At 42.5% G+C, this 22,652-nt stretch overlaps 1 protein-coding gene across 1 annotated transcript; it reads right to left on the bottom strand.

The window, feature by feature from the left end:
• Positions 1-9,726: 9,726 nt before the first annotated feature.
• CUNH5orf15 (chromosome unknown C5orf15 homolog) lies at positions 9,727-21,072 on the bottom strand. Its single transcript, XM_035014129.1, has 3 exons — positions 20,862-21,072; positions 12,171-12,697; positions 9,727-11,214 (listed from the first exon to the last, which is right to left on the bottom strand). Exons 1-3 carry the CDS (start codon positions 20,998-21,000, stop codon positions 11,083-11,085), a joined length of 798 nt encoding a protein of 265 aa, XP_034870020.1. The 5' UTR covers positions 21,001-21,072; the 3' UTR covers positions 9,727-11,082.
• Positions 21,073-22,652: the final 1,580 nt, after the last annotated feature.

Genomic DNA, 22,652 nt, shown 5'->3' on the forward strand with positions numbered 1-22,652 from the left:
TAAAGAAGATGTGGTGTATACACACACACACACACACACACACACACACCACATTATGGAATATTACTCAGCCATCAAAAAGAATGAAAGCTTGGGGCGCCTGGGTGGCTCAGTTGTTAAGCGTCTGCCTTCAGCTCAGGTCATGGTCCCAGAGTCCTGGGATCGAGCCCCACATTGGGCTCCTTGCTTAGCGGGAAGCCTGCTTCTCCCTCTCTCACTCCCCCTGCTTGTGTTCACTCTCTCACTGTGTCTCTCTCTGTCAAATAAATAAATAAAATCTTTGAATGAAAGAAAGAAAGAAAGAAAAGAAGGAAGGGAGGAAGAGGAGGAAGGAGGGGAGGGAGAGGAGGGAGGAAGGACCTGAGTAAATTTCCAGACGATGATACTGAGTGAAAAAAACAATCCCAAAAGGTTATATACTATGTGATTCCATTTATACAACACTCTTGAAAGGATAAAATAATAGAAATGGAGAACAGATGAGTGGTTGCCAGGGATTAAGGAGAGTTTCAGAGTGCGAGAGAAATAGACATGCCTACAAAGGGGCAATAAGTGGAGTCCTTGCGGTGATAGAAATACTCTGTATTTTGACACCATAGAGGTCATATCCTGGTTGTAACTTTGTACTGCAGCTTTGCAAAATGTTTTGGGCAAAGGATACATGGGATCTCTATATTATTTCTTACAATTGCATATTAATCTACAATTATCTCAAAATTTAAAGCTTAACATATGTATCTACACAATATATTTAATATATTAATTATTAAATATCATTAAGTCATTAAAATACATCATTAATATATTTAATATCCGTATAATGTATATTCAATGCAGAGAGAGATTTATGTGTATATATCGAGAAACAATACAAATGTCCATCATTAGGAGAATGAATAAACAAACTGTGATCTATTCACTCAATAAATACTACTCAGCAATAAAAAGTAATGAACTGCCTGGACACCTGGGTGTCTCAGTCGGCTAAGCGTCTGACTCAATTTCAGCTCAGGTCATGATCTCAGGGTCATGAGACTGAGCCGCGAGTTGGCACACTGGGCATGGAGCCTGCTTAAGATTCTCTCTCTCCCTCTCGCTCTGCCCTTCCCCCTGCTTGCTCTCTCAAAAAAAGAAAAAAGTAATGAACTGCTGATAATGCAGTAACTTCAGTGAATCTAAAAACAAAAAAACAAAAACTTTATGTTGACCAAAAGAAGTCAGACACAAGAGAATGCATACTTTTCATTCCATCTATATGAAATTCTAGAACAAGCAGAACTAATCTTCAGTGATAGAAATCAGAAAGTGGTTACTTCTGGAAGATGGGTAAAGACGGGTCTGGAAAGAGGTACTAGGGAACTCTCTGGGGTGATGGAAATATTGTTTATGTTATCTGGGGTGGGAGTTACACATATATATACAACTGTCAAAACTGATTAAACTGAACATTTAAAATCTGTGAATTTATGCATGTAAAGTATACAAATAAAACAGCTATAATTTCCTCAAAAAACTTTGAGAACTTCTGTTCATCAAGACACTCTTAATAGAGTGCCAAGACAAGCCAGACATAGAGTAAAAAAAATGGATTTGAGTAACCAACTAAGGGCTCATATCCAGAATAGAGAACACCCACAAAACAGTAAGAAAAAGACAAATAATCCAATAGAAAAATAAGCAAGAGACTTGAATAAGTCCTTCACAAAACAGAACATTCCAATAAACAAAGGGAAAAAATAATTAGTAAGACTAGTCATCAGGGGCACCTGGGTGACTCAGTCTGTCAAGCGTCTGCCTTTGCCTCAGGTCATGACCTTGGGGTCCTGGGATTGGGCCCCACATCGGGCTCCCTGCTCAGCGGGGAGTCGGCTTCTCCCTCTCCCTCTGCCCCTCCCCTCCCCACTCTTTTCTCTGTCTCTCTCTCTCTCCCTCAAATAAATATAATCTTAAAAAAAAAAAAAGACTAATCATCAGAGAACTGCAGTCAAACCACAATGAGATACCACTACGGATCCACCAGAATAGTTAACATTAAGGACACTAACAACGCCAAGGGCTAGCAAGGATTTAGAGCAACAGAAAGTCTCGCACGCTGCTAGAAGGAACGTAAATTGGTTCAATCACTTGAGAAAATTCAAGTTGAACGTGTGCATCTAGCAAGTCAACTCCCAGGTATATACCATCAAAAATGCAAACACTCTTACAAGTAACGAAGGACATATATATATATAAGAATGTTGCAGGGGCACCTGGGTGGCTCAGTCGTTAAGCGTCTGCCTTCGGCTCAGGTCATGATCCTAGTGCCCTGGGACCGAGCCTCGCATCTGGCTCCCTGCTCCGCGGGAAGCCTGCTTCTCCCTCTCCCACTCCTCCTGCTTGTGTTGCCTCTTTCACTGTGTCTCTCTCTGTCAAATAAATAAATAAAATCTTTAAAAAAAAAAAAAGAATGTCGCAAACAGGGGCGCCTGGGTGGCTCAGTGGTTAAGCGTCTGCCTTCGGCTCAGGTCATGATCCCAAGGTCCTGGGATCGAGCCCCACACTGGGCTCCCTGCTCAGCAGGAAGCCTGCTTCTCCCTCTCCCACTCCCCCGGCTTGTGTTCCTGCTCTCACTATCTCTTTCTCTGTCAAAAAATAAATAAAATCTTAAAAAAAAAAAAAAAAGAATGTTGCAAACAGTGTCATCCATAATAGTCTGCAACTGGAAATTACTCCAGTATCCATCGAGAGTAGACCAGAAAAGTATATTACAGTATACTTTTACAATAGAATCCCACAGAGCAATGAAAACAAATGAATATGTCGAATCTCACCATCATAATGTAGAATGAAAGCAATCAGTCACAAAAGAATATATACAATGCATACTGTAGGATTCAATTTATATAAAAGTCCAAAACTGCCTAAATCACAGTGTTTAGGCATATGTACTTAGGGGATAAATCTAAAAAGAAAAGCAAGGTAGTAATTGCCACAAAGATCAAAATAATAGCTCCCTATGGAGAGCGGAAGAGGATAGTGATGAGAAAGGGGAGCTTGAGGGCTGGCAAAGTTCTATGTTTCTATCTGGGCAATTAGCTACACAAGCATTTGCTTTGTAATGATTTATTAAGCTGTACATTTGCTTGATGCATTTTCCTATAGTGTATTATGTTATATTCATAATAAAAGCAACTTTAAATGAAAAGAGAATACACCTAAATGGTTAGGGCCTAAGGGGCTAGAAACTTTGGATACTTCCTCTTTTCTGTAGCTCTTTTTCTCTAACAAGCAATTCGGATAAGAACAGGGTGTCTGGAGTCAGATCTTTTTTTTTTTTTTAAAGATTTTATTTATTTATTTGACAGAGAGAGACACAGCGAGAGAGGGAACACAAGCAGGGGGCGTGGAGGAGGGAGAAGCAGGCTTCCCGCTGAGCAGGGAGCCCAACGCGGGGCTCGATCCCAGGACCCTGGGATCATGACCTGAGCTGAAGGCAGATGCCCAACGACTGAGCCACCCAGGCGCCCCTGGAGTCAGATCTTATCTGAACTCAAATCCCAGCTCTCTTTTATCAGCTATATGACCTCAGGCAAGTCCATTAACTCTGTAGCCTTCTGTTTCCTTATCTGTGAAATGGGGATAATAATAGTAACTACCTTATTGGGCTGGTGTGCACACACAGAACGGTGAGTGCCTGGCTCATCAGAAGCCCTAAGTGTCCGCTGCTATTATAATAAGTCTAAATTACCTTTACCATGAAGAAACAAAAGTGAAATCCAGTTTTTAGCCTTAACGCTTCACTGTGATTTCTTAATTCATTTCTTCTCTGCCTGACAATGGGCACCATGGGGACAGAGACCGGACCTGTCTTGACCTACTGTCATCCCTGGGGGGCAGCACAGGGTCCGACCGAGAGGAACTCAGGTGTTCTGCTTTTAACACAACGCTCTGGTAATGGCAGAATGTGGACACCTGAGAGCGTACCCTGGCGCCCACGCCCTACCTCGGTCCTTGTTCCACTTCGCATGCCTGAGCTCTCTGGGGTCCTGGGTCCCACTGCCTCTAGGCAAAATTTCTTAGGAATAGCCAGGGCAGGGTGGGAAGGACCCTTTGGCCTTGTTACAGGGAAAGGATGAGAACAGGGAACTGGGAATGGGGTTGGGAGGTTCCAAGCAAGCCCCGTATGTCACCTAGCAGACCAAACATGCCTGGATGATTTGGGGTAAACCTTGCTGATAAGCTGCATGCCTCAAGGGAGCTGGGAAGGCAGTCCCGGTGATATGATTTTGGAATATAGGTGAGGTTCGGTGGGGTGAGGTCCGGAGCCAGCGACCAAGAAAAAATTCTTGAGATGTCTTTGGTGCAAAAAGGTGGTTTTATTAAAGCACTGGGACAGGACCTGTGGGCAGAAAGAGCTGCTGCACCGGGGTTGTGAGAGGTGGGGCTGATTATATACTATGGGATTGAGGGAGGTAAGGAAAAGGGAGATTTCAAAAAGAACTTTTTTTTAAGATTATTATATTTTTTTCGAGAGAGAGAAAGCGCACGAGCAGGGGCAGGGGCAGAGGGAGCAGCAGACTCCCTGCTGAGCAAAGGAGCCCTGATGTGGGGCTCAATCCCAGGACCCTGAGATCAGGACCTGAGCGGAAGGCAGACGCTTAACTGACTGAGCCACCCAGGTGCCCTCAAAAGAATGTTCATTTATTAAGAACCTAGTATATGCCAAACATTATTGGAAACATAATAGATATTTTCTTCCTTCAAGTTACTCAGTGTAATGAGGGAAACAAACAAGGAATTAAATATTTTTAATATTTTATATGGTGTGGTGTAATTAATCCTATACACAATACTGTGAAAGCAGTTAGCTTAGGCGGACAGAGCAAGGAGGGATGTAGGGATGTAGAGGGTGCGGCCACTGTGGGGAACATTGTGGAGGCTCCTGAAAAGATTTAAAGAGCCACCATGTGATCTGGTAGCTCCGCTGAAGGTATGTATCTGAAAGAAATGAGATCACGGTCTCGAGGAGATATTTGCACCCCAGATTCATTGCAGTTTTTTTCACAGTGGCCAAGACATAGAAACAACCTACGTGTCCATCAGCGGATGAATGGATAAAGAAAATATGGTAAACACACACACACACATACACACACAGTGGAGTACTGTTTAACCACAAAATGAAGAGGGAAAAAGAGAGAAGGAACCCTGCCTTTTGTGATAACATGGATAGACCATGGGGGCATTATGCTAAGTGAACTAGATCAGACAGAAAGACAAATCCTGTACAAACTCACTTATATGGGGAATCTAAAAAAGTCAAACCCATAGACAGAATACACTGGGGGTTACCAGGGGCTGGGGCTGGAGGCGGAGCTGTTGGCCAAAGGGACGAATTTCCAGTTATAAGATGAATAAGTTCTGGGGATCTAATGTATAAAATGTTGACTATAGTTAATAATACTGTATTGTATACTTGAAAGTCCCTAAGAGAGTAAATCTTTAAAAAGTTCTCAACATAGGGCACCTGGGTGGTTCAGTTGGTTGAGCGACTGCCTTAGGCTCAGGTCATGATCCTGGAGTCCCAGGATCGAGTCCCACATCAGGCTCCCTGCTCAGCAGGGAGTCCGCTTCTCCCTCTGACCCTTCCCCCCTCTCATGCTCTATCTCATTCTCTCTCTCAAATAAATAAATAAAATCTTTAAAAAAAAAAAAGTTCTCAACATACACACACACACAATAAAACTATATGAGGTGATGGAGGTGATAACTAACCTGATTATGGTAACATTCTATAATAGATACTTGCATCAAAAAAAAAAAGTTCATATGCTAAAAAGGACCTACAAGATAACCAGAGGCCTTGCCATTGTCAAGGTAAGGTTGTTTGTCCCTCTAGCAAGGTATTAACATTAAGATAGTTGGGAGCTTCCTGGAAGAATGTCACACATGTCCCACCCAGGAGTGGGGGGGTGGGGGAAGGTTACAGGCTGTCAGCTTATGCTTTGTCTTCAGCTAGCCTTCTGCTCCCTCATCACCAGGACTGTAGGGAGCTCCTGAGTGATACTTTCAAGCTCTCATTCCTTGGTGGTCCCAAACCCTGAGCTGGCTCTTCCCTGGTGAGTGACGTGTTGGAAACTCCTCTCTCTACACAAAGTCCTTCCTCCAACATAAATCCATTTTCTTTTCCTGACAAACCTGTGAGCTACTCAACTGCCAATTTTACAAGGGAGGAGACTGATTTAAACATAAAGAGCTCAGACCAAGGTCATCCTGGCTTGACCTCATCCCACTCCTCTTTCCCCTCCACTTCTCCCCAGGTCTGTCTTCCTAGAAGGGCAGGTAGGTGCAATATGGGCCAAGTCATCTTAGCCCCAGCAAAGCCCAGGGCATTCAAGTTAGCCCTCAAGGCCCCAGGCCTTTTCTCACATCCAAAGGTATCAGGAAATGTGTTTGCCCTCTCCCTAGAGGCTGCAAAGTGGGGAGGACTCAGCTTTAAAGTCAGGCCCGGAATGTTAATTCAACCCAGACCTGTCTGATTCCAGGGCCTACCACGGTTAGTAGTTCTAACCCACTGCAAGGCACTCTCTCCTTTAGAAGGGTCTCACATGGGAGTGCCATCCAACCCACATGCCACGGGGTGGCCTGGCAGAGAAGCAAGCACAAGGAACCCTATGAGAGGGGTGTGCGAGAAGTAAAGGATTCCCAGAACATGCTGTCATTACCCAGCAGAGAAATGAGGCAGTTTGAGGGCTGCGACAAAAAGAAGCCTAGGGTTTTAAAGCAGGAGATATTAGGGTATCAGGGGGGAGAAAAGCCTCCTAAGGAGCAGGGGCAGAGGAATCTGAGACTCCTAAGGAGGGAGCCGGAAAAGAGGCAGGCTTAGAACTTAAGGCATAGAAGCTGCAGCTTACTGCTCCATAATCAGGCTCCCTGAGTCACATCACCCAGACAGCAGGTCCCCACCACCGGCTTACTGAGATGGGAGTCAGAAATGACCCCAGGTCTCTTTGCAGAATCTGTCCCAGCAACTTCCTCCTCATGTCAAAGTAAAAACACAGGTGAAACGAATGGCGTCCACAGACTGACTTCTAACCTCAGGACAGCCTCCTTTCCCACTCCCTTGGAAGACATTAGGCCCTCAGAATACTTTCAACCTCTTGCACTTCTGCTAAGAGGGACGGAACTGCTCACCGCTGGACCCAGAAGGGAGGCAATCTATCGCACCAGCAGACCAGGCTGAGAGAAGGCAAAGTCAGCCAGAGAGAGAGAAAGAACTGGACACTTTGGGCAACTGCACCAGCAGTGGCCTCCTCCCTCCCCTTGGCCTTCATGGACAGCAGCTGCTCTGATCAGAACCTGGGGTTTGGGGAAGGGCTATTATGTGACGCCATGGAGGAATGTGGCCGTTGGGATAAAGCTGGCACACCGCATCTGGGTTCTCCCGCATCGTGTGCAGCGCTGGGTCCCGAATGTCAGTAGTAGTAGTATTAGACCATATGCCAACTGCGTGAGCCGGTGCTGCGCCTCATTTGTCTTGGTTTTCTTCTTACCTAATTTCACAAACACATCCCTGAACAATTTCAAGGGGCCTAGTAGGAGCAAGGCAGGGCTGAATATGGGGCCAGAGATGAGTAAGAGCCAGTCTTCCGTTCTCAAGCTGACGTTCTGGGGCAAACTATAGAGAGGGCCGCCCCCTGCACACATTCTACAGAGACTGCGCTCACCCTCATGAGATCACATCCAAAATCCAAGCTCCAGTCAAGACATTCCCGCCTGAACAAATTCAGTTTCCATCTGCCTCACCAGTTCCAAAACACTCCTTTTCAGGTAAGACACAAGAACAGAACCAAAAGGTTATCTATTATGCCATTAGTTCCCGCATTTGGTGCAGAGCACCTCGTCTACCCAGAATGGCATTGAGAGAAGGGAGCAGACAGCACGCGGAGGTCGGCTACACCGGTGCTCCAGGACTCAAGGGAGGGTCTCCTCTGCGCCACTGGGTCCTATGTCTGCCTCCTCTGCCTCATGTGACCCAACAGATTCCAAAACAGGAATGTTCATCACATAGAAGGAGAACCAAAAATTGGAAACCACCTAAACACTCAACAGGAAAATACCTAAATAAACAATGTAGCTATTAAATGTTTTTAAAGAGTATTAATGATGTGGAAAATATTCATGATTTGTTAGGTAAAAAGCAAGATACAAAACTCTTGGGATCAAATTCACTTAAAAATTATAATGTATACCTCTATGTCTGAATTATATACATATTTATAACCCAGAAGCACGGGTGCCTCTGTTAAGACTTGGACAGCTTTTTTTTTTTTAAAGATTTTATTTATTTATTTGTCAGAGAGAGAGACAGAACACAAGCAGGGGGAGAGGCAGGCAGAGTGACAAGCAGGCTCCCCGCCGAGCAGGGAGCCCGATGCGGGGCTCGATCCCAGGACTCTGGGATCATGACCTGAGCCGAAGGCAGCCGCTTAACCGACTGAGCCACCCAGACGTCCCGACTTGGGCAGCTTTTTAAGATTTATGTTTTTTAGGGGTACCTTGGGTGGCTCAGTCGGTTAAGCGTCTGCCTTCGGCTCAGGTCATGATCCCAGAGTCCTCGAATCGAGCCCCAAGTCCCAAGTCGGGCTCCCTGCTCAGCGGAGAGTCACCTGAGATCCTCTCTCCTTCTCCCTCTGCCCCTCCCCCACTTGTGCATGCACACTCTCTCTCTCTAATAAATAAAATCTTTAAAAAAAATAAGATTTGGGCGCCTGGGTGGCTCAGTTGGTTAAGCGACTGCCTTCGGCTCAGGTCATGATCCTGGAGTCCCGGGATCGAGTCCCACATCAGGCTCCCTGCTCGGCGGGGAGTCTGCTTCTCCCTCTGACCCTCCTCCCTCTCATGTTCTCTGTCTCTCATTCTCTCTCTCACAAATAAATAAAATCTTAAAAAAAAAAATTTAAAAAAAATAAGATTTATGTTTTTTAAGTAATCTCCACACCCAACATGGGGCTCAAACTCACAACCCCAAGACCAAGAGTCAGATGCTCCACCAACTGAGCCAGTCAGGCATCCCACTGGCATCAACGTATGATGCGACGCTCCAAAAGTCAAAGACTACTTGATCGCAGCACTGGGTGTGGAACGCAAAGACTGTGCCATCAGGAAAAGCCCAAGAACCCCAGATCCACTAAGGGGGTATGAGCTTCCTGATAGGGGAACCTTCAACAGGGAGACAACAGGGAGGCCAGAGTGCTAGAAAGTATACACTGATTTAGCTGCTTTACTTTTCTTTGCAATCCTACTTTGCCACAGTTTTCAAACAACTTCAGTACCTAGCAGAAAACTGGACCTGAAGTAGGATTTAGAAATCTGAGAGGACTCATAGAGGCAGAGTACTACTGCTAAAAGGAACAAAAACAAGCTAGTCAGTTTAGCTTCCTCCCAAACAAAACATGACCCCTCTACCACCACCCAAAGGAAGGACTCCGTGCCATCATTAAAATGAAACACACTTAGGGGCGCCTGGGTGGCTCAGTTGGTTAAGCGACTGCCTTCGGACTTAGGTCATGATCCTGGAGTCCCGGGATCGAGTCCCGCATCGGGCTCCTTGCTCAGCAGGGGGTCTGCTTCTCCCTCTGACCCTCCCCCCTCTCATGTGCTCTCTCTCTCTCATTCTCTCTGGCTCAAATAAATAAATGAAATCTTTAAAAAAAAAAAAAAGAAACACACTTATAAAATCATAGATTTATATCTTTGCCATTTATTTTTAAAATCTTATTCAAAATATTAAATAATACAATTTCAGATACGAAAAATTACTGCAATAAAACAGTTCAGGTGTATTTCCACTGTGCTCCCCTTCCTTATCGGGACAGTACATTGTCCACCTGAAAGAAATGGTGGATTGCCCTACTTCTTCCATCTTTACGCAAAGCACATGCCCGCTGGCTCACCCGGGCTTTCCGAGTAGGTGTTTTAACATATATTAAGGGCTATGTTTTCTAAAAAGCTGCAGTGACATTTGTAAGTCAACCATGGTTCAAATCACATATTTACATATTTATCAACTCTTTATTATATAAAGACAGGCTAAAATGAAATACAGTAAATAATTTCCAGTTGCTGTGAAAAACAAAACAGAAGAAAATAAAACAAGTACAGGGGGGAGAAAAAGTCAGTGTACACATTTGTCCTTTATGTATACAAACAACTTCATTCAGGTATAATTTTAATTTGAAAGGCCTAGGTACAGTATTATTTAAGTGATAATGGCCCCTAAGATTTACTCAAACTTACTATGAAGTAATAAAGTGAACAAATCTGATACAATTTTAAACTCTGCTCCTTGCTTGAAAGCTTGGAGGAACCCGTGCTACAATCAATTGCTAACTAAAAGCAATTGTATGTATATTTAGTATTTTCCCACAATTTCTACCTCTAAATTTAATTCAGTAATTCAAGCCAAAATATGGTATCTCTGTAACATTTTATCTACGTCCACTGCAAACTAGTCTCTCTACTGCCAGAATTTCTAGACATTTATTAATGTGTTGCCTAAAATTGTGGTCAGATTGAGCAGTATCATTATCTTAAATTATATTTAAATTATCCAAAAATATCCAAAGTAATTTTCCTGGAAGAAAAAAATGTTACTTTTATGCCAAGCACTATTACACACATCCTTGTAGATTACAGTTTGGGAGCGCAAAATGTGGCTTAAAAAATAGTACTTGGATGGCAGAAAGAGAATCTGAGCCAGCAGTACCAGATATGTTAGGATTTAGTTAAAGGCTGGGATCTTTTAAAACTAGTATTACTAATACTTCCAGAAGAAGTACAATAAAGAAATCTAAAACAAAACTAACAGATAATGCTTAGCTCCACATTCTGAACACCTGATTAAATTTACCTCTAAAAGTGTAGATAAAAAATTATATATTCCTTGTTTGTGACATTTCATTTCCAAAGCACCAAGGCAAAATAAAGAGAGACCCATCTCTCATTTAAGTACCAACTGCCTATGGCAAACATCTGCACAATATTATATAAAAAAGTCAAGCAAATAAAATTACATAATAAGCAAACTCAAATCACAGTGCTTTAAAAAATATAATCATTGGTAATCTTCAGAGAAGGCATTGCCTCATTAACATTCTGGTCTAGACGATGATATTCCACTGTTTTGGAGCAAAGACCATCACGCCATTTCCTGCTTTGAACCAGAAGGAAAATCTGGAAAAAAACAAAATAAATTAGATATGCAAAAAAAGCAAACAGAGGATATGCTAAAAGTATAACAAGTACACTATCTCTCTCCTAGATTCCCAAATTCAAAAAGTAAAAAAACAACAAAAGGGCTTTATTTTCCATCATGTAAACAAAGTTAAACAGTGCTACTCAAATTTTAATGTACAGAGTGCTAGCTGAAGACTGATTCTGGGTTCTATCTGCAGAGATGAATTAGTAGATTGCAGTGGAGCCCAGGAGCCTGCCTATTTAACAAGTCCCTCAGGTGTTTAGATCAGAGATAGCCCAACGTTTCAACACTGGGAGAGAATATCACTGGCAATGAAAATAAATATGTAACGATTTTACAACCAGGAAAAAAAAAGTATTAAAATACTATTGGGGCGCCTGGGTGGCTCAGTCTTTAAGGGTCTGCCTTCGGCTCAGGTCATGATCCCGGGGTCCTGGGATCGAGCCCCACGTCAGGCTCCCTGCCCAGCGGGAAGCCTGCTTCTCCCTCTCCCACTCCCCCTGCTTGTGTTCCCCCTCCCGCTGTCTCTCTGTCAAATACATAAATAAAATCTTTAAAAAAAAAAAAATACTATTAAGTCCAATGCTTACTTAATTAAAAGTATTAAATTAACAATTTTTCTCCATAGTATTCCCGCTGAAGTAACAATGCTAACTTAAGACGTAATACCTGTTTTTCAAAAACCACTAGGCTTTGGTTTTGCTCAAAAAACAATTTGACTTCTTTTTTTAGAAGCATTCAAGCTAAAGCATTCTGTCTGTAATTTGTTAAAATATACCATAGGTTTATAAGCCGATAGACATCTTGATATTTTACCATCAATTTAGACTTGACTAAAAAAGAAAAAAATTCTGAATCATCAAAAACATTAGTAAGAAATATGACTGAGATAATAAAGGGCAATTAGAGGGGCTGAAAACCCCAAACATACCTTCCTTTTGTTGTGATATGTAATGTAAACAACAGCAATACAAAAAGCAAAAATAATAAGATGAAAAAAGAAATGGCTATCTTCCTCTTCAATATTTGAGGATGGGGTCTTAAAAGATCTCACTGACTGTTCAATTTCCATGTAGTTCCTGTTTTCTTCCAGAGCCTCACTGGACTCATCATCCCTGGGGCTGGTGGTCCAGTCATAGTCTGGTTCTCCATAGTCTCCATTGTCCAGAGTATCTTTGGCAGTGGACGGAGAACTGTTGAGCGTGAGAAGATCCTCCTCCTCCATGCTGGGATCTTCATTGTTATCTGTTTCCTCTTGAGACAGAGAAGTAGTAGGTGAAGGATGAGGGGCTACAGCTGCCCCTCCACCTTTCTCTGTACTAGCTGTGGGTTGGAGAGTGGTGTTGATTTGGAAGACAGAAAGTTTGGTTTGGTTTTCATGTGTTAAAGCACTCATATTTGGAGCAGAAACATCTGGCGGGAGTACAGTGTGGCTCGGCAAATCAGTATTTGGTAGAGCTAAAATAGTGAATAAAGAACATTAAACTGAAATCTCCAACTTTATCGCTACCAAGATAGAAGGATATTCACCTAAATTTTTCACTAAGCATTTCTCTTTGCCAAATTCCTCTTCCCCTTGAGAATTTGTTAATAAGTCTCAATAGCCAGCAATCAGTTACATTTCTTCTTAGTCAATTATTCATCAGGTAATAACTCTTTAGCCAGAAAGTAACAAGTTTAGCACCATAAAAGACCTACTACATTATGTAGCCTGTCAGCAAAAGAAAAAGGAAAGAATAGAGGGGTAACTTTAGGTCACAATGGTGAAATTCACACAAAGCTCTTATCCATCCCCTCTGTTTTCATTTAACAAAGGGGCTGGACTTCAATAATCATTGTCCAGACTGCACCCCATCTCCATAACAGTTAAGACTGGCGGCTGATCCTAGCTCAAGTAGGTCACAAACTGGATATAGAATGTGAACCTAATGGGCGCCTGGGTGGCTCAATCGGTTAGGCGTCTGCCTTCAGCTGAGGTCATGATCCCAGGGTCCTGGGATAGAGCCCAGCGTTCTGGCTCGCTGCTCAGCAGGGAGTCTGCTTCTCCTTCTCCCTCTGCCGCTCACCCTGCTTGTGCTCTCTCTCTCTCTCAAATAAATAAAATCTTTTTTTTTTAAATGTGAAAGTAAATATTTTCAATACAATACAACAAATTCAAGAGAAGCTATAAGCAAGCTGTAGTCAGCATTTCTAAGTGATTCTAAAACCAGAAGACCTCCTCTCCCAATTTCCTTTCTTTTTCCTTTTTTTTTTTTTTTTTTAATTTAGGTATTCTTAGGGAGAAGAAAGCAAAAACTCCTAAAGGGGAAGAAATGGAAATTGGATTGGAAACTTGAAAACTAAGTGTGAACTAGACTATTTTAAAGATTGGGGAAGGCAATCCAGTATGGGAATGACACCAAACACATACAAGCTCTTATTTCCCTATGTTCCTACCCACTCAGTGTGGTTTACTGAAGTAGTTTAAATTATTTACAGAAGTAGCTCTATACACCAAAAGTTCAGAAGATTCCTGCTGAAATTTAACAGTGTTTCTAATATACAATCTAATGTAGTATCTGTTGAAAAGCTTCAAGAATATCCATTATACTTGTAAAAAAAGGAACTGTCTGGGGCGCTTGGGTGGTGTAGTCAGGGTTAAGCGTCTGACTCCTGGTTTCGGCTCAGGTCATGATCTCAGGGTTGTGAGATTGAGCCCTGTGTCGGGCTCCACACTCAGCACAGAGTCTGCTTAAGACTCTCTCTCTCCCTCTCCCTCTGCCCCTCCCCAATACTCACGCTCTCTCTCTCTAAAAGTATATAAATCTTTTTTTAAAAAAGAGGAACTGTCACATCAGATCCAAAAATACAAAAATACTATTTTAAAGTCTATCAAATTAAAGTAAAATATTTTATAGGGGTAAGATTAAACCAAATCATTCCCAGGCTTTCACAAACATGTGCATACACATAAATTAACAATAACAGACCACTCTTTGTTCAAACATGTAATACTTGAATACATGAATACACTCTGGTTTGTGTATCATAGTTGACACCCTATTTTGTATAGAAAAAATAGCTAGTTTCAATTGGACTGAATGAAATCTCTTAGAAAAAATAATTTAGTAAATTGGTAAAAAAAGAAAAATTCAGGGCGCCTGGGTGGCTCAGTTGGTTGAGCGACTGCCTTCGGCTCAGGTCATGATCCTGGAGTCCCGGGATCGAGTCCCGCATCGGGCTCCCTGCTCGGCGGGGAGTCTGCTTCTCCCTCTGACCTTCCCCCCTCTCATGTGCTCTCTCTCTCTCTCACTCTCTCAAATAAATGAATAAATAAAAATCTTTTTAAAAAATTTAAAAAAAAAAGAAAAATTCGTAAATTAGTAAAACTGCCTTAAAGTATTTTCAACAGTTGGTTCCTTGAAACTTTCCATTGAAAGAAAAGAAGGAAACAGGTCCTACAATTGAGTACAGCATTCAGAAAACTATGAACAGGAATTTCTTAAAAGAATTTTTATATTTGCAATAGTATTATAAATTGCTATTTCTCTGATATATTTAAGTTTCCTTGGATCACAAATTTAAATGTAAAATGTAGGGATGCCTGGGTGGCTCAGTCGGTTAAGCATCCAACTCTTGGTTTCAGCTCAGTCATGATTTCAGAGTCATGAGATCAAGCATACCTCTGGCTCCACACTCAGCACTGATTCTGCTTGAAATTCTCTCCCTCTCCCTCCCCCTCTGCTCCTCCCCCTGCTCTGGACAGCAGGGCACATAGTAGCTTGCTCTCTCAAATAAATAAAGCTTTTAAAAAAATAAAAATAAATGTAAAAGACAAAGGGAAAAAATCTTTAGAATCTAGGACTAGACACAAATTTGTAGACGTGACACCAAAAACACAGTATATAAAAGGAAAAAATCCATAAATTTGATTCTATCAAAATGAAAAACGTTGTTCCATGAAAGACTTTCCTGTGAGGATGAAAAGATAAGCTACATAAAGGAAGAAATATCTGTGAGCCCCAACCCAAAAAAGGACTAGTATCCAGAATACATAAAAAATCTGAAAACTCAAAAACGAAAAAGCAAACCATCCAATTAGAACACAGGCAACAGACACAGAGGCACATTTCACCAAAGAGAATATACAGATGGCAAATAAGCACAGGAAAAGATTATTAGCCACTAGGGAAATGCAAATTAAAACCACAATAAAGAAATCACTGCACACCTATCAGAATAACTAAAATAAAAAGTAATGACAACACCAAATACTGGCAAAGATGCAGAGAAGCTAGATCACTTAAATGTTGCTGGTGGTAACATAAAATAGGACAACTATGCCAGAAAACAGTTTGGCAGTTCCTTAAAAAACTAAATATGTAACTACAATATGACCCAGCTATTGCACTCCTGGGCATTTATCCCAAAGAAATGAAAACTTACAATCACACAAAAAATCTATACATGAATGTTTACAGCAGCTTTAATCATAAAAGCCAAAAACTGGAAGCAACCCAGTTGTCCTTCAAAGGATGAATGGTTAAACAAAGTACAGTGTATCTATATTATAACAGAATATTACTCAGCAATAAAAAAGAACTATTGACACATGAAACAATTTGATGACTCTCCACAGAATTATGCTAGGTAAAAAAAAAAAAAAAAAAAAGCCAATTCCAAAAAGTTACATACCATATGATTCCCATTTATATCACATTCTTCAAATGATAAAAATAAATAGCAGATGAGTGGTTGCCAGGATTTCAGGAGGGAGTGGGGATAGGAAGGAAGTGGGAGTAACTATAAAAAAGCAACACAAGAGGTTGATGGAAATGCTCTTTATCTTGACTGCATCCATGTCAGTATCCTGGTTGTGATACGGTACTACAGTTTCTTAAGATGTTACCACTGGGGAAACTGGGTAAAGGGTATGTGGGATCTGTATTATTTCTTAACAACTGCAAGTGAATCTACAATTATTTCAAAAATAAAAAGTTTAAAGAAATATATTTTTACTTCCCACTCCCCAAACAGTAAGGTCTTCTGAATGATCTGCCTGCTTCTACTTGAACTCCTACTGTCCGCTCTCCACACAGCAGCCAGAGTCGCCCTGTAAAAACTTCAGTTCAATGATGTTACTCCTTCGGCTTAAAACCCTCTGGGCGCTCTCCTCTTCTCTCAAAAGTGAAATTCAAAGTCTTTGTAATAGCCTACAAGATCCTACATGATCTGGCACCTCAATCTCATCTCCTACTAAACTCCCAAACTACTCTGTCCCTGCTGCCTACTTAACAGATACCAATAAATGTTTACTGAATATGCTCTTGACCCGATTCTCACCACAAACCCTACACCACTTCCCAAGTAGCATCTTTGCACCTATCACACCCTCTGAAAAGCCTTTTCCATAGTTTTCAGCCAGGCAAAACCCCACTCATTCTTCTAAGGGTATCTCCAATGTCACCCCATTTGTTGTTATAACTCCAATACCTAGCACCAAGTAGGAGCAAAATTAATCAGTATTGTTCAAGGTGTAAAAACTTGGACCTCCTGGGCCTCCACTCCTTCAAATCAGAGAATTTGATCTAGTCAGAAATGAAGAGTATTCAGAACAAAGTGACTTTGACTTTATGGATTAATTGTTGAGCTTCTACAACCAGATATATTACTTTAGACTTCTAAATGTTCCATTTTTACCCTTTTCTATTTGATATTTCCACTCTAGTTAAAACAACATTTTAAAAATAACATTCTACATTTAATTCTCTTCTACTGGTCCCTTTAAAAAACTGTCTTAAAATCGACTACATCGATATTTCTTAAACAAGAATGCAGAGGACCCTAGAATTCATTCACACTGGATTGGGAAACATGGCCTCAAAAATTAAACGCACTACACATTAAATTTAGGTGATCATTTGGGAGCAATTTAATGACAAACATAGAAAGTAGGCACTTTTGAAATGACATGGCAAGACTTAATCATAAGGTGATCATCCAGTGATCCAAAATAATGCTTATATTATTTTTTATTCTGTCAAAATAAAAATTTAAAATCCTTACAGATTTCCAAGAATACACCCAAGTACTGAAATTTTAAGAAACTTAATATGGAACAAGTTTAAATAAATCTATTGTAGTAACTTTCTAACTTTCTATGCTTACTTGAAGTTTGGAGCTCAACACATCTTATCTAGACTGTTATTTTTTTATTAATAGAGTAATTACTTTGGGGCACCTGGGTGGCTCAGTCTGTTAGGCATCTGCCTTTGGCTCAGGTCATGATACTGGGGGTCCTGGGATGAGCCCCGTATCGGGCTCCCTGCTCAGCAGGGAGTCTGCTTCTCCCTTTCCCTCTGCTCCTCCCCCTGCTCGTGCTCTCTCAAAATAAATTTAAAGATAAAAAAAAATAAAAGAGTAATTACTTTGAAATCACTCTACCATAAGGTATGCTTAAAAAAACACTTCTCTTGGGCGCCTGGGTGGCTCAGTTGGTTAAGCGACTGCCTTTAGCTCAGGTCATGATCCCAGGGTCCTGGGATCGAGTCCCGCTTCGGGCTCCCTGCTCAGCGGGAAGCCTGCTTCTCCCTCTCCCATTCCCCCTGCTTGTGTTCCCTCTCTCGCTGTGTCTCTCCCTGTCAAATAAATAAATAAAATCTTTAAAAAAAAAAAAACAAAACACTTCTCTTAAAGTTTTACAAATGCCATGCTGTACTGCAATGTAGCTGCTTCCCTCTTAAGAGCATACGTATTACATTTAAATTATTTTTAGAAGAGAATAATAAGAATTTTAAATTGACAGAAAGACTTAATAAAAAAAAAAAAGATTGGGACACCTGGGTAGCTCAGTCAGTTGAGCATCTGCCTTTGGCTCGGGTCATGATCCCAGGGTTCTGGGATCAAGTCCCGCATTGGGCTCCCTGCTCAGTGGGGAGTCTGCTTCTCCCTCTGCCTGCCACTCCCCCTACTTGTGCTCTCTCTCTCTCTGACAAATAAATAAATAGAATCTTAAAAAAATAAAATTAAAATAAAAATTAAAAATTAAAAAAAAAAAAAGATTATCTAAAATGTCCCAGTTTAGCTGGAGAACTATTTATGGCACTCTAATAAATAAAAAGACAAGAAGACACCTTAATACTCCACACTCCCCCCTCGCTTGCCCCTCCCTACAAAATTTTCAACCAGGGGAAAGGCTGTTTCTGAAATACAGTTACCAGCTATAGATCCCTCAAACTGTATGTCTTAAGCATTCCAGGAAGAAATATAAATGCTTAAATGTCAGGTTTTTTCTTAAATGATTAAATAACTAAACAATCATGCTACGTAAGCACTTTAGGAACAGAAATATCTGCATCAACCAGAAAAATCCTCGTTATAGTTTACTCATGATTAAAGGGCCTTGGGAAAATGAACCTCAGTCCTTCCCCACAGACTTACAAATGCTTCTGGGACGGTGGCTGCCCTACCCTCATTGCTGCTGAGAAAACCTAAGGAACTAACCACAGCACTGTAACAGATGAATGTATGGCTAGACAGCCCCTGTCGGCAAATAAGAAAACACTATCCCATTCATACTGTTTTTCACTGAAAAGTCAAAAAAGATTTAAGGAGAAAAGCAGGACTGTGTCTTAGCCTAAAGAAAAAAAGGAATACTAAACAAAATACTGCTTAATCATTACAAATTCTTATTAATGGATTTGTTCCCCCTAAGTCTCAGGCCCTAGGTTACATATTTCTTTATTTCCTGATAAAGCCTTCAATATCTTCATTCACAATGTAACATTTCTAAGAAAAAAAAATACTTAATCATGCAACATTATTTACAAGAGTCAAGATATGGAAACAACCTAAATGCCCATGGATGGATGAACAGATAAAGATGTGGTGTGTATATACAATGGAATACTACTCAGCCACACACACACACAAAATGAAATATGGCATTTGTGACAACATGGATGGACCTTGAGGCATTATGCTAACTGAAATAAATCAGACAGAGAAAGATAAATACCATATGATTTCACCTGTATGTGGAACAAAAAAAATCAAAACAAAACAAACAAGTCAAACTCTCAGAGAAGAGACGGGTGATTGCCAGAGAAGAGGGAATTAGAGGTTGGTGAAATGGCAGAAAGGTATTAACTTCCTTGGGGCGCCTGGGTGGCTCAGTCATTAAACGACTGCCTTCGGCTGAGGTCATGGTCCCAGGGTCCTGGGATCGAGCCCCGAATCAGGCTCCCTGCTCAGCGGGAGGCCTGCTTCTCCCTCTCCCACTCCCCCTGCTTGTGTTCCCTCTCTCGCTGTGTCTCTCTGTCAAATAAATAAAATCTTAAAAAAAAAAAAAAAAAGGTACTAACTTCCAATTACAAAATAAGTCATAAGGAAGTAATAATATATAGTATGGTGACTATAGTCAGTAATATAGTAATGCATATTTGAAAGTTGCTAGGAGAGTAAACCTTAAAGGCTCTCATTACAAGAAAAAATTTTGTAACTCTGTATTGTGATGAGTGCCAACTACACCCACCGTGGTGATCAGTTCCCAGTGTACACAAATAATCAAATCATTATATTGTACACCTGAATCTAACATGTTGTATGCCAATCATACCTCAATAAATAATAAAAAGAATTTTAATAACAATTTTTAAACGAAATAATCAAATCCTACAACTCCATTAAAATGAAGCGGTCTTGTCCGGCTAAGCCAGGACACAGGGAACCATGTTTACCAAGAATCTCCCTTGTCGCCTTCCTCCTCTCCTCGTCCCAAGCCCCTCGGGAGCCCAAAGCCTCAGTAACCTGGCTCTTTACCGAGCACCAGTACCCTAAGATAGCTTTCTCCCCTTCACTTTTTTTTTTTTTAAGATTTTATTTATTTATTTGACAGAGAGAGACACAGCGAGAGAGGGAACACAAGCAGGGGGAGTGGGAGAGGGAGAAGCAGACTCCCTGCCGAGCAGGGAGCCCGATGCGGGACTCGATCCCGAGACTCCAGGATCATGACCTGAGCCCAAGGCAGTCGCTCAACCAACTGAGCCACCCAGGCGCCCCTCCCCTTCACTTTTGCTCTCCAAAATACTCCATCAGCTTAGTCTGGTCAGTGCCCCTGCCCACCCTGATCTTTACTACTTCTCTCACCCGTTGGGAAACCGCCCACACTCCCTTGGTCCTACTAGACCCCTGGGTGCCTCCCCCACCTTGGGACCCTCTCTAGACCCCACACCTCCCAACCGCGGCCATCTCCTCACCGGTGATCTGGTCCCTCTGTCCCCTCACCACTCCCCCCTCCAAGCAATTTCGGAGACCCTACCACCGCCATTCCCTCTGGCAACCCATTCTTCAAGGCTCTCCAGACAACACCACCACTCCTCCCTCCACGCCCATCTACATACTCTGCTCCCTGGATGCCCGCATCTCTCCTCCCCGCTTCTCGGGCTTCTCAGAGACCCCACCTCCTTAGACTCCCGCAGACAGCCTACTGTCCGTCCTCGCCCCTAGAGACCCTGCCCTATCTACACACAGCCGCCTGCTCCGGACACTCGGAAGCGTCCTTTCCCTGGCCGGGCCTGTCTCCCCGCCCGTGCCCGGCCCTCCGCGTCTTCCCGCGCCCGCCCTGCCGCCGCGCCCCCTTTACCGCTGGACATGGTGGTGGGCGCAAGCAGGAGCGCCAGGACCAGCGGCCGCGCCAATACTTCGGGGACCTGAAGGCCCGGCGAAGGCCGCAGTTTCGCTTGCGCGGTTCCCCTCATCCTCCTCAAGGCTGCAGCGGCCATAACGGACTCCGCTAGGAGCCTGCGCTGTTGCTAGGCTCTACGTCATGACATCAGAGACTGCGTAAGGCACCACAGCCTGAGGCTTCTGCGTCCCAACGTGATGACGTCGCAGCCTATCGTGAAGGGCTCAGGAAACCCGATAAGGAGGAAGGGTATGGCGCTGCAGAAGGGGGCAGGTCTCACCCAAGCCCCTCGCGGGCTGAGGCTGTAAAGTGTTTTGTTGTTTGGGTTTTTTTTTTAAGATTTTATTTATTTATTTAATTGACACAGAGAGAGAGAGCGGGAGAGGGAACACAAGCAGGGGGAGCAGCAGAGGCAGAGGGAGAAGCAGGCTCTCCGCTGAACAGGGAGCCCGATGCGGGGCTCCATCCCAGGACGCTGGGATCATGACCTGAGCCGAAGGCAGTCGCTTAACAGACTGAGCCAGACTGAGCCACCCAGGCGCCCCGAGGCTGTAAAGTGTTAGATGAAGAGAGGGTCAGAGCGAGCCCCTCCCTTCCTGCCATGCGATGGGATACTATACAGTTCAGGAAAGTATTTTAAAACATTGGGGTTTTTCTGGGGCGCCTGGGTCGCTCAGTCCTTAAGTGTCTGCCTTCAGCTCAGGTCATGATCCCGAGGTCTGGGATTGAGACCCGCATCGGGCTCCCTGCTCGGCGGGAAGCCTGCTTCTCCCTTTCCCACTCCTGCTTGTGTTCCCGCTCTCGCTGTCTCTCTCTGTCAAATAAAATCTTAAAAAAAAAAAAAAATTGGGTTTTTATTTTTTAAAGACTTTATTTTTCAGTAATCTCCATACCTGAAGTGGGGCTCGAACTTACAACCTTGAGATCAAGAGTGGCATGCTTTATGGACTGAGCCAGCCAGGAGCCCCTAAAACATTGTTAAAAGAAAGGGGTGCCTGGATGGCTCTGTGGGTTAAGCAGCCAACTTTTTTTTTAATTCAATTAACATATAGTGTATTATTAGTCTTAGAGGCAGAGTTCAGTGATTCATTGGTCTTTTGTAACACCCAGTGCTCATTCATCAGGTGCCCTCCTTAATGCTCATTACCCAGTTACCCCATCCCCCCCTTCCCCCTCCAGCAACCCTGTTTATGATAAGAGTCTCTTATGGTTGGTCTCCCTCTCTGATTTCATTTTGTTTTATTGTTCCCTCCCTTCCCCTATGCTCCTCTGTTTTGTTTTTTATAGTCCACATATGAGTGAAATCATGTAATTGTCTTTCTCTGATTGACTTAATTTAAGCGGCCAACTTTTTGATTTTGGCTCAGATGGTGATCTCAGGGTGGTGAGATCCAGCCCCGCCTCCACCTCTGTGCTCAGGGGGGACTCTGCTTGGGATTCTCTCTCCCTCTGCCCCTCCTCCTGCTTTCTTTCTCTCAAATAAATTAACAGGCTGATCCCAAAAGGGAAGTAGCTGCCCTCCCTCTCCCAAAGGCAAATGAAACTCAACTGTTCACAGTGGCCATATCTAGATGGTGGAATTAAAGGTAAAAGTTTTACTTTTTATATTTCTCCTTATCATTTATTACTTCAACAATTATTTAGCACCTTTTCATATTTCAGTATACAGCAGTTAACAAAACGAACCACATACCTTTGTGGAGTTTATTTTGTGAGGAAGACAATAGTGTAAAATATACACTATACAAT

Source organism: Mirounga leonina, unplaced genomic scaffold (assembly GCF_011800145.1).
Source record: "Mirounga leonina isolate KUSES-001 unplaced genomic scaffold, KU_Mleo_1.0 Mir_168, whole genome shotgun sequence".
Classification (NCBI taxonomy): domain Eukaryota; kingdom Metazoa; phylum Chordata; class Mammalia; order Carnivora; family Phocidae; genus Mirounga; species Mirounga leonina.

What these genes read in the sequence shown, in the direction of transcription:
- CUNH5orf15 (XM_035014129.1), bottom strand. Translation starts at nt 21,000, where the DNA reads ATGGCCGCTGCAGCCTTGAGGAGGATGAGGGGAACCGCGCAAGCGAAA. An exon ending in GCCCACCACCATGTCCAGCG is followed by an intron (nt 12,698 to 20,861) that starts GTAAAGGGGGCG and finishes TCACTATTTTAG; the next exon opens with CTCTACCAAATACTGATTTG. An exon ending in CATATCACAACAAAAGGAAG is followed by an intron (nt 11,215 to 12,170) that starts GTATGTTTGGGG and finishes GTTTTTTTCCAG; the next exon opens with ATTTTCCTTCTGGTTCAAAG.